This window comes from Aegilops tauschii, chromosome 2, assembly GCF_002575655.3.
Source record: "Aegilops tauschii subsp. strangulata cultivar AL8/78 chromosome 2, Aet v6.0, whole genome shotgun sequence".
Lineage (NCBI taxonomy): Eukaryota > Viridiplantae > Streptophyta > Magnoliopsida > Poales > Poaceae > Aegilops > Aegilops tauschii.
In genome coordinates, this window is record NC_053036.3 from 292700944 (window position 1) to 292712286 (window position 11343).

General features: G+C 47.8%; 2 protein-coding genes across 2 annotated transcripts; both read right to left on the minus strand.

Moving 5' to 3' along the window:
* Positions 1 to 1708: 1708 nt before the first annotated feature.
* Positions 1709 to 4616, minus strand: LOC141040951 (uncharacterized). The gene is made up of 4 exons (XM_073507065.1): positions 3198 to 4616; positions 2940 to 3038; positions 2412 to 2549; positions 1709 to 2011 (listed from the first exon to the last, which is right to left on the minus strand). Exons 1-4 carry the CDS (start codon positions 4614 to 4616, stop codon positions 1709 to 1711), a joined length of 1959 nt encoding a protein of 652 aa, XP_073363166.1.
* Positions 4617 to 6688: 2072 nt separating this feature from the next.
* On the minus strand, positions 6689 to 7757 carry LOC109757906 (uncharacterized). The gene has a single exon (XM_020316751.3). It carries the CDS (start codon positions 7551 to 7553, stop codon positions 7041 to 7043), a length of 513 nt encoding a protein of 170 aa, XP_020172340.1. The 5' UTR covers positions 7554 to 7757; the 3' UTR covers positions 6689 to 7040.
* Between the last annotated feature and the right edge of the window lie 3586 nt (positions 7758 to 11343).

Genomic DNA, 11343 nt, shown 5'->3' on the forward strand with positions numbered 1-11343 from the left:
GGCCTCCTTTTAATAAAGTACCGGAACAAAACATTAACACATAGTCAATACATGAACTCCTCAAACTATGGTCATCACCGGGAGTGGTCCCGATTATTGTCACTTCGGGGTTGTCGGATCATAACACATAGTATGTGACTATAGACTTGCAAGATAGGATCAAGAACTCACATATATTCATGAAAACATAATAGGTTCAGATCTGAAATCATGGCACTCGGGCCCTAGTGACAAGCATTAAGCATAGCAAAGTCATAGCAACATCAATCTCAGAACATAGTGGATACTAGGGATCAAACCCTAACAAAACTAACTCGATTACATGATAGATCTCATCCAACCCATCACCGTCCAGCAAGCCTATGATGGAATTACTCACGCACGGCGGTGAGCATCATGAAATTGGTGATGGAGGATGGTTGATGATGACGACGGCGACGGATTCCCCTCTCCGGAGCCCCGAACGGACTCCAGATCAGCCCTTCCGAGAGGTTTTAGGGCTTGGCGGCGGCTCCGTATCGTAAAACGCGATGAATCCTTCTCTCTTATTTTTTTTCTCCCCAAAAGTGAATATATGGAGTTGGAGTTGAGGTCGGTGGAGCGTCAGGGGGCCCACGAGGCAGGGGGCGCGCCCTCCACCCTCGTGGACAGGGTGTGGGCCCCCTAACGTGGATTTTTCTTCTAGTATTTTTCTTATTTTCCAAATAGATGTTCCGTGGAGTTTCAGGTCATTCCGAGAACTTTTGTTTCTGCACATAAATAACACCATGGAAAGTCTGCTGAAAACAGCGTCAGTCCGGGTTAGTTCCATTCAAATCATGCAAGTTAGAGTCCAAAACAAGGGCAAAAGTGTTTGGAAAAGTAGATACGACGGAGACGTATCAGGCATCTCTCACTATGCTCATTAGTTGGACCGTATGGAGTGAGTGAAATGCGCGTGTGTTCCGCCATAAGAGTTGCCTGCCACCTTTCTTGCACAATATTATTACGGATGAGGCCCGTCTATGGGTTCCCACGGGTGCAAAAAAGTTGGGTTCTATTAGAGCATGGTTAATAGTATAGCCAGCTGATAGCTATATGATATTGACATGTCATCTACAACCAACACTATAGCCGGCAAGTACAATAGTAAGATATGAAGATGTGCTACTTTATTAATACATGACCAAGTTTCCACTCTCACACAGTGTCTAGGAGCACGTGTTGCAGCTGGCTCTTAATCTATCGCCGGCTCCTTTTCTCTCTCGTCTTCTCTTCCTTCCATATCAGTAGAGAAATAATATTTTAACTCTTATAACCTGCTCACATAAGCTTATTGCACTCGCTCTTATCCTGGGAGAGTAATCTGTTTGTTGTGATGGGCTTGTAGACACATTCTTTTTGGAAAACGTTCTAAATAAACCGGATGATTTTTTCCGTCCGTAAGCCGTTTCCCACGCGCGCCACGCGTCCGATGAGCCCCACACGCCGCTTATTTCTCTCCCTACCTTATCTCTTCCTCGGTTGCGTTGAGCCGCTCATTCCTTTCTTCCTTTTTCTTCTTCCTCCAGCACACACACCACACAATAGCGCCAGCGCTGTCGCTGTAGACCGGCGTCGCCATCACCTCGCATTGCTGCACCGCTGCTACAAACCGCCGTCACCTACTATCATTGCACCGCTGCTGCATATGGCTGTCTCCACTCACCTCGCGCCGCTGTAGGCTAGGCTAGGGCGAAGCTGCTGCCATGGCCGGCGGGAGCTGCGTGTAGCAGATGAAGCAGGGGGGCTCGCCGGCGTTGCAATGAAGCAGCGAGAGGGTCGCCGGAGCTACAGTGAAGCGTGGCGGCGCCGACGGTGTGCTGCTACAGGCTAGCCGACGGGTTGCAACAATTGGTGAAGCACATGGGGCCTCGCCGGAGTTGCGATGAAGCATCGCCGGGACCGTCGGAGTTGCAGTGAAGCATGCGTGGTTGCAAGGAAGCGCCGCCGGAGTTGCATTGAAGCCCGACGCGGCGGAATGGGGCAGCAGCTATGTCAGGGGTGGAATTGTCTGTGGCTGCAGATATGGTGGGAGCAGAGAAGGGAAAAACCGTTTCGTCAAACGTGACATGGCGAGAAATAATGACTTTGCGCGTGGTGAGATCAAGACATCTATACCCCTTTTGTTCGCGTGGGTAGCCGATGAAGACGCAACGTGCGGAGCGTGGGGAAAGTTTGTGAGCGGTTGTGGCGGAGATGTTAGGATAGCAAAGGCATCCAAACGTCCGTAGATGATCGTATGTGGGATGGACACCATACAAGAGAAAATGTGGGGTAAAGTGATGGACAGCGCGTGAGGGACGGATGTTGAGGAGTATGGTGGCGGTGTGGAGGGCTTCGACCCAAAAGGGAGGAGGGAGGGCAGCTTGGATGAGCAGAGTCCGAACTACGTCGTTGGTGGTACGTATGTGGCGCTCGGCCTTCCCATTTTGTGGAGAGGTGTGGGGGCAGGTGAGACGGAAGACGACGCCGTGGGAGGAGAAGTAGTCGCGGAGAGTCGAGGTAAGGAATTCGCCACCATTGTCACACTGCACACACCGAACACACACACCAAACTGAGTGAAGATAAAGTGGAAGAAACGAAGAAGGGTTTCGCACGTGTCGGATTTTGCACGGAGAGGAAAAGTCCACGAATAATGCGTATAATCATCCACAATAATGAGATAGTACTTGTAGCCCGAATGACTAACAATTGGAGATGTCCATAAATCACAATGAATTAAATGAAACGGTGCACAAGTATAAGAGGTAGACGTGGGAAAAGGCTTCCGTGTATGTTTGCCCAACTGGCATGCATCACACAAGTGCGTGGAACGATCATCTTTATTACATGTAGAAAGGAAATATAAGGGAAAACGAGAAAACGAGGAGGAGCTAGGGTGCCCAAGCCGCCTATGCCATAAGTCGGACGTGGAGACAGTGAAGGCGGTGGAGGTGGTAGCGCCGTTATTGCCGGAGAAGGGATAGAGATCGCCGTCACAGTTGACCCGCAGGAGCAGCACCTTGGTGGCTAGGTCCTTCACGGAGAAACCAAGGGGGTCAAATTCCACAGAACATAAATTGTCACGTGTGAACTTACGGACAGAAATAAGATTTTTAACAGTGTTAGGAGAGAGGAGTATATGGCGTAAGTAAAAAGGCTTGGGAGGGAGGTGTGCGGTATCAATCGCAAGGACAGGGAGGCGAGTGCCGTTGCCAACAATGATGCTACGAGTATAAGGAGCTAACAGAGAACGACAAGAGGTCAAGGTACCTGGGTCCCCGGTGACAAGAGAGGCGGCGCCGGTGTCCATGATCCAGTCGGAGTTGGCGGGGAAGGCAGAGCCGTAGCTGGGGGCGGCGTGGTACATGGCGGATGCGCCCCAGCCGGGGGGAGCAGGACCATAGGCGGGCGGACCAGAGGGCGCCGGCGGCGCCGGAGCGTGGCTCAGCAGCAGCGGGTACGCCTGATGTGGCACGCCGGGACGCGGGCCGAGGACGCCGGCAGAGTTCGGAGGGATCCAGGGCGAGCGCGGCGGAGGGAAGGGCAGCCCCATCGGCGCGAAGTACCCCAACCACGGCTGGGCGCCAGCGCCGCGTCCGGCGGGGGCATCGCCGCGTCCGCGGCCGCGTCCACGCCCTCGGCCGCCACGCTGGTTGCGGCCGGCGCCAAGTTGGCCAGCGCGCCCGCCGCCACCATTAGGGCCGCGGTCGCCACCACGGTCACCGCCGCGGTCGCCACCACCGCCACGAGCGCCGGCGCGGTCACCGCGGTCCTCATGCTGGACGGCGAGAACCTGGGCTCCCTCGGCACGCGCGCGCTTGTCCATGGAGAGTTCGGCGAGGACCAGCCGGGAGCGCGCCTGGTTGAACGTCGGGAGGGGCACGGTGGATTGGATGATGGCGGCCTGCATCGCGAACTTGGGGCGGAGGCCGTCGAGCATCTGCAGAGTCAGGGTGCGGTCAGTGACCGGCTCCCGGACGTCAGCGAGTGCAGCGGCGAGGCCCTGAAGACGGCGGCAGTAGTCGTTGACGCTGAGATCGCCGCGGGTGGTCGCTCGGAACTCCTGGCCGAGATGCATGGCCTGCTCGGCCTCATTGTCCAGAAAGTACTCATGGAGCCGAGACCAGATCGTGAAGGCAGTGGATCCGGCCGGCGCAACAACGTCGAGGAGGTCCCCCTCAATGGTGGAGAAGAACCAGAGGACGACAGTGTTGTCGTCGTCGCGCCAGTCGGGATCGGCCAGACGGCCGGCCGAGCCAGACCGGACATGGTCCTCCGCGTGGTAGCGCTTGAGCAAGAGGGTGATGTAGTTGCGCCAGCGGGCAAAGTTGGCTCCGTTGAGAGCGAGCTTGAAGTCGACGACGCCAGCGATGCTGGCAGGGAGAGGTGGCCTGGGGTGGGAGGAGGATGGCAGGCTCATGGTGTTGGGTGGGAGGGTGGAAAGAGGAAGACCGACGGAGCCGGAGGCGTCGACGGTGGCCGGAGCGCGGGGGCGCAGATCAACGGCGGGGAGGTTGGCAGCAGCGGCAGCGACATCGGCATCGGCTTGCGCTGCGGCAGCGGCGGCTTGATCGGCGTCAGGCTCGCGCGGAGAGGAGGGAGGAGTAACCATCGCTCTTATTACCAAACTGGAATGTGAATCTCGTGTTGCCAAGCCAATCGGCTGATGGTTACATATACATGGAAGCAGCCCTACATGCAGGGCACGATCATAGGAGGAGGCGCTAGACTAGGAACCTCCCTAGAGACTAGGACTGCTAGTTACAACACAGATCAGATATACATTACAAGTGTACAAACGTAACGTGACAGCTCAACATCAATGAAGCGCCGCGTGGGCCATTGAAGCTTCGCCGGCGCTGCAATGGAGCAGCGTCGGGCGGCGGTGTTGTAATGGAGCGGCGCCGGGTGCCATCGGTGTTGCACAACACTGCCATGAAGCTACTGCGTGGGGCTGCCATGGAGCTGCTCAATCACTAGAGATGTTGCAACGCAGCACGGTGGCGGCGGCCACCGGAGTTGAGGGAGATGCTCTTGCTCGCGTCTCAGCGAGTGCAGTAGCAGGCGGCAGCACGGCCTCATTGCCGCAACGGAATGCAACGTTGTCTTCAGAGAGACGCGGTCCATGAGGGGGTGTCAAACTGAACGGGGTGACAGGAGGGAAAGACTGGAGGTGCTAGTGAAATCAAACGGTAACCAACGCGAGATCGGACGACTAGCTACCAGGATGATTTTCTAGAAAAATCATCCGGCTGATTTGTGGCAGCCGCCTTCTTTTTCCTCTTATTTAATATATGAGGCAATTTTTTGTCTTGGTTTAAGAAGAAGTGTTCCGGAAAATACGGAGAGAAGTTGTTCATGGGTATGGGGACGCTTTTCTGATAGCGAATAGCTGATTTCAGTTTACTCATGAGCATAGCAAAGAATTATTTCTTTTTTCAGGGCAACGAGTTATTTCTGATGTGTTTAGAGCGTCTTCAACAGTTCCATATCCATAAAAATTCTATAGCTTAGAAGAACTTGGGTAAAAGAAAGTGCTCCAATGGATCTGTAAATGCGATGCGATTTTTTTACAGGATCTGTACAATCTACCCAACTTCTTGTACTCATAAAGCTGGAAGTCTCTCAGGGATGCTTGAAGTAACAAGAAGCACCGACATCAACGGAATACATCCTCCAAGCACTAATATTAATGTGTAATACCACGCATCGTCCAATATCTAAAATTGAAACACAAACTAAATAATTTGGAGCTAGTATCGCAACAACAAAATCATAAATCATCGGATAACACTTTCCAATTCTCAAGTAGTCATATATTCTCTTCGTAACTTAATATACAATGTTTTTTTACATTGTCATAGACTAAAAAACGTCTTGTATAAAGTTACATAGGGTAGTACATGCTCAAGTTTTTGGAGGAAAAGAATCCGGGTGCCATATTCAGTCGATGGTAACACCCCACTAGCAGTTTGCTAGTTTGATAAGCAAATCGAGCATCTTTGAAAACAAAGATGAAATCAAAAGGGACTAGACACATCAACTAGAATAAAACTGAGAACAGAAAATCCAAGACTGTATATATGTGCAATTATAGCACTTTGTATGAAAAACAAGCAAGTTCGTACTGTTACATATGCACAACAAACTGGATGGGGCCTTTGAAGGGATTGGCGATTGATTGATAGGCCTCTCACCAACCTGGCATTTTGTAAACGACACATACATGGATTGAGGCCAGCTTAAGATACAGAGAAAAACACAAGACATATGAAAACTTAATTAAAGCATTGCCTCTTAACCCCTGAATGCGACACAACCATTTCCACTGATTTAACACAGCATAATCAAAATATCTATGAACCACAAGTGCCCCAAGGTTATAGAATTGCTCAATAGCTTTGCTAGATGATACTCGATCACAGTAGCCAGTCTTTGAGTGCCACAAGATTTCATAATTGCTCAACAGCTCCAGCCAGATGATACTAAATCACAGTAGTCTGTCTGTCAAAAAGGTAAATGGAAACCACCAAATTTTAAAGGTAAAATGGAAACCACCAAATTTCAAAGGTACACGCAAACTACAATCAGCAACAGACCCTACCACTATCTGGAACCATTGGCATACCTAGAGAACCCTAATAATTCAAGAATAGATTCTCAACACCTCATCAACACATGGCATTTCTCAACAAACCAGATAGGCTGGCTCAGATATAACCATCTCATATTAAAATGTTTACATATCTAATCAGGCTAAGAGTACACGAGACGGGATGCTCATGCTTGATTACTCGACTCATCATCTCTACTACATATGCCGGCATCAAAACTAACTATTTGTGCCCCACAACGAAATAACTAGAATTACACGAGCAGATTAGATGTCACTAGGCATAATTCACAGCAAACAGTGATCCATATACATCATTTCTTATTCTTACTGCACTGTTGTTACCATATGAATATATGATTATCTCGCAACATAAATATTAAAAACGATGCGGGTGAGCAAAAGTGGTGTTACGGCATAAAGTTACTGTACAAACACGAGGACCCTCTCGGCCCCGGAGCCTCCTAGGATGGCGGCTCCGTCAGCGTTGCCATCGCCCTCGTCAGGAACGGCACCCTTGGGCACGGTGACGATGAGCTCGCCCTCGGCGTAGGTTGCTGTGGCCATGGTGGGGCGCGTGCAAGGCGGGAGACGGAACCGCCACCGATCGAGCTCGAAGGTAGCGGTGCGGTCATCGGCGCCGATGCCGGTGGACAGGTCCCGTACGACGACCTTGGTGACGCCAGGGTGGATCTCGAGGGCGTGGGCGCAGGCGCCGCCTGGGGAGAAGCCTTCCGTGGCGGCGACGAAGCGGAGCTCCGCTGCGTCCTCCTCGACGGCGACGTCGGCGTCGGCGGCGAAAGGGAGCTCGAGCACCTTCGCGAAGATGTGCGAGAGGCGCCGCAGCTTCTTGGCGCCGCCCGCTGCGCTTAGGGCGGCCGCGGCGCAGCGCTGCACGGCGATGGTGCGCTTCCGCGGGGCCGGGTGGACCCTCATGGCGAGCAGATGCGGCTGCGGCAGGAGGACGACGGGAGGAGGGGGCTCCAAACACTAACCTAGGCGCGCGCGGGGAGGAGATCGGGCGCTGGGAAGAGGCCAGAGGTGCTTTAAATTACGTGCTGTCGATGCGGAGCTCCGTGGCTGTGCGTGGGTTGGGGGATTTAGGAGGAAGACGAGGCGAGATGGAGACGGAGAGGTGTGGGAGTTGATGTCATAATAGTTTCCGATTTCCTTTTCTTAAGGAAAAAAAACCCACATGTTCATTGCAAAGTACTTCCTCCGTAAACAAACATAAAAACATATAAATTACTACTCTCTTCGTTCCTAAATATTTGTCTTTTTAGAGATTTCAAATAGACTACCACATACGGATGTATATAAACATATTTTATAGTGTAATATTTTATAGTGTAGATTCACTCATTTTGCTCCGTATGTAGTCACTTGTTGAAATCTCTAGAAAGACAAATATTTAGGAACGAAGAGAGTATAAAATAGTGATCTAAACGCTTTTATATTTCTTTACAGATAGAGTAATTAAGATATCACGTGGACCATACGAACAATACCAGAGAATGAATCTTCTTTATTTTGAACGGAGGGGATGACTGTCTTTGGCATAGAATCAAATGGGATGCGCTGGACGTCGGGTTGATCGTGCAACGCAGCATGTAGCCATCCAATTTATGCCCTATTTTATCGTCTTCTTTCTCCGTCATTGGAAAAAAAAAAGTTGTCGTTGATGGCGCGCTCGCTCACAACGGCAGGGCACGCGCTTTCTCAGGCGGCGATGCTTGCCGAAGAACCTCCCCTTGGTCGTTGGTTTCGGTTGCAGATCCGTCGATGACCGGTTGCAACTCCTGCTCATCGACACTCTATGGTTGTAGCACTCTAGTGTGCCGCTCGCTGCCATCGCTGTCAACGCATAACTATTGGGCCTAAGGGAATGCATTGTAGAGTAGTTATTAGATGATGGGTTGCTAAAATGACAGAAGTTTAAACCTTAGTTTATGCGCTATTCCGTAAGAGACTGATTTGGATCCATATGTTTAATGTCATGGTTATATTTTATCTTAATAGTTTTCTCGTAGTTGCGGATGCTTGCGAGGGGGTTAATCATAAGTGTGAGGCTTGTTCAACTAAGAACAACACCCAAGCACGGGTCCACCCACATATCAAATTATCAAAATAGCGAACGCGAATCAAACCAACACGATGAAAGTGACTAGATGAAACTTCAGTTCACCCTCAAGAACACTTTGCTTATTATAAGAGACTGTTTTGGCCTGTCCTTTGTTACAAAATGGATTGGGCTATCTTGTGCACTTTATTTACCGTTATCATTACTTGTCCATTACAAATTATCTTGCTATCAAACTACCTATTACCGACAATTTCAGTGCTTGCTGAAATTATCTTGCTGAAAACCACTTGTCATTTCCTTCTACTCCTCTTTGGGTTCGACACTCTTACTTATCGAAAGGACTATGAATGATCCCCTATACTTGTGGGTCATCAAGACTCTTTTCTGGCGCCGTTGCCGGGGAGTAAAGCGCTCTTGGTAAGTGGAAATCAGTAAGGAAAAATTTATATTACGTGCTGGAATTTATTGTCACTTACTACTATGTAAAACAATCCTTTGAGGGGTTTGTTCGGGGTATCTTCACCTCGAACGGAAACACAAAGAGTTTCCCCGCAACCTACTACACCCACTGAAAATATTAGTTATGAAATTCTTTCGGATATGATAGAACAACTGCTAGCTAATCCTTATGCAGGAGATGGAACAGAACATCCTGATATGCACTTGATCCATATGGATGAAATTTGTGGATTATTTAAGCTTGCATGTTTACCCAGAGATGAAGTTAAGAAGAAGGTTTTCCCTTTATCTTTGAAGGGAAAAGCATTGACATGGTATAGGCTATGCGATGATATTGGATCTTGGAACTGGAATCGATTGAAATTGGAATTTCACCAAAAAAATTATCCTATGCATGTAGTTCATCGTGATCGGAATTATATATATAAGTTTTGGCCTCGTGAAGGAGAAAGTATCGCTCTAGCTTGGGGGAGGCTTAAGTTCATGTTATATTCATGCCCCAATAATGAGCTCTCGAAAGAAATTATTATTCAGAATTTTTATGCTCGGCTTTCTCGTGATGATCGATCCATACTCGATACTTCTTGTACTGGTTCTTTTATGAAGAAGACTACTGAATTCAGGTGGGATCTTTTAGAAAGAATTAAACGCAACTCTGAAGATTGGGAACTCAAAGAAGGTAAAGAGTCGGGTATTAAGCTTGAGTATGATTGTGTTTAATCTTTTATGAATACCGATGCTATTCACAAGTTTAGCACTAAATATGGAATTGACTCTGAGATATATAGTAGCCTCTTTTTGTGAATCATTTGCTACTCGTGTTGATCTCCCTAAGAAGAAGTGGTTTAAATATCACCCCCCTATTAAAGAAGAAATTAAAGAACCGGTTAAAGCTAAGGATGAAACTATTATCTACAATGTTGATATAGTTCGGCCTAGTGCTTACATTGAAAAACCACCTTTTCCTATTAGGATGAAGGAACATGCTAAGGTATCAACTGTGGTTCACAAAAGTAATATTAAAGCACCTAAACCCTCTGAGAAAACTAAAGTAGAACCTAGTGTTGCTATGGTTAAAGATCTCTTGGTAGAAAATATTGATGGTCATGTTATTTATTTCTGTGATGAAGCTGCTAGAATTGCCAAACCCGATGAAAAAGATAAACATCGACTTGTTGTTGGCATGCCTGTTGTCTTAGTTAAAATAGGAGATCATTGTTATCATGGTTTATGTGACTTAGGTGCTAGTGTGAGTGCTATCCCTTTTACCCTATATCAAGAAATTATGAATGATATAACACCCGCTGAAATAGAAGACATAGATGTTACTATTAAACTTGCAAATAGAGACACTATCACACCACTTGGGATTGTTAGAGATGTTGAAGTCTTGTGTGAGAAAATAAAATATCCTACTGATTTTCTAGTTCTTGGTTCCCCACAAGATGACTTTTATCCCATAATGTTTGGTAGACCTTTCTTGAACACTGTCAATGCTAAAATAGATTGTGAGAAAGAAACTATCAGTGTTAGCTTTGGTGATGTGACTCATGAGTTTAATTTCTCTAAGTTTCGTAGACAACCTCATGATAAAGAATTACCTAATAAGGATGAAATAATTGGTCTTGTTCTATTGCCGTACCTCCTACTGATCCACTAGAACAATATTTGCTAGGAAAATGATATGCACTTGCATGAAAGAAATGAAATAGATAAAATTTTCTTTGAACAACAACCACTCCTTAAACACAATTTGCCTATTAAAACTCTAGGAGGTCCTCCTCCACCTAAAGGCGATCCTGTGTTTGAATTAAATCAATTGCCTCACACTCTGAAATATGCTTATCTTGATGAGAAAAAGATATATCTTGTTATTATTAGTGCTAACCTTTCAGAACATGAACAAGAGAGATTATTAAAAATTCTGAAGAAGCACCGTGATGCTATTGGATATACTCTTGATAATCTTAAGGGCATTAGTTCCACTCTCTGTCAGCACAAGATTAATATGTAACCTGATGCTAAACCTGTTGTTGATCACCAATGACGTTTGAATTCCAAAATGAAAGAAGTGGTGAGAACTGAAATACTAAAGCTTCTGGAAGCAGGTATAATCTATCTCATAGCTGATAGTAGATGGGTAAGTCATGTTCATTATGTCCCTAAGAAAGGAGGTATTACTGT

Bases quoted from the DNA above. Each gene is read 5' to 3' on its own strand.
- LOC141040951 (XM_073507065.1), bottom strand. From the start codon at position 4,616: ATGGTTACTCCTCCCTCCTCTCCGCGCGAGCCTGACGCCGATCAAGCC. The intron at 2,550-2,939 runs GTCTCCACGTCC...CGGTGTGTGCAG, and splicing joins CCACCTCCACCGCCTTCACT to TGTGACAATGGTGGCGAATT. The intron at 2,012-2,411 runs GTAGTTCGGACT...CCCCTGACATAG, and splicing joins ACATACGTACCACCAACGAC to CTGCTGCCCCATTCCGCCGC.
- LOC109757906 (XM_020316751.3), bottom strand. From the start codon at position 7,553: ATGAGGGTCCACCCGGCCCCGCGGAAGCGCACCATCGCCGTGCAGCGC.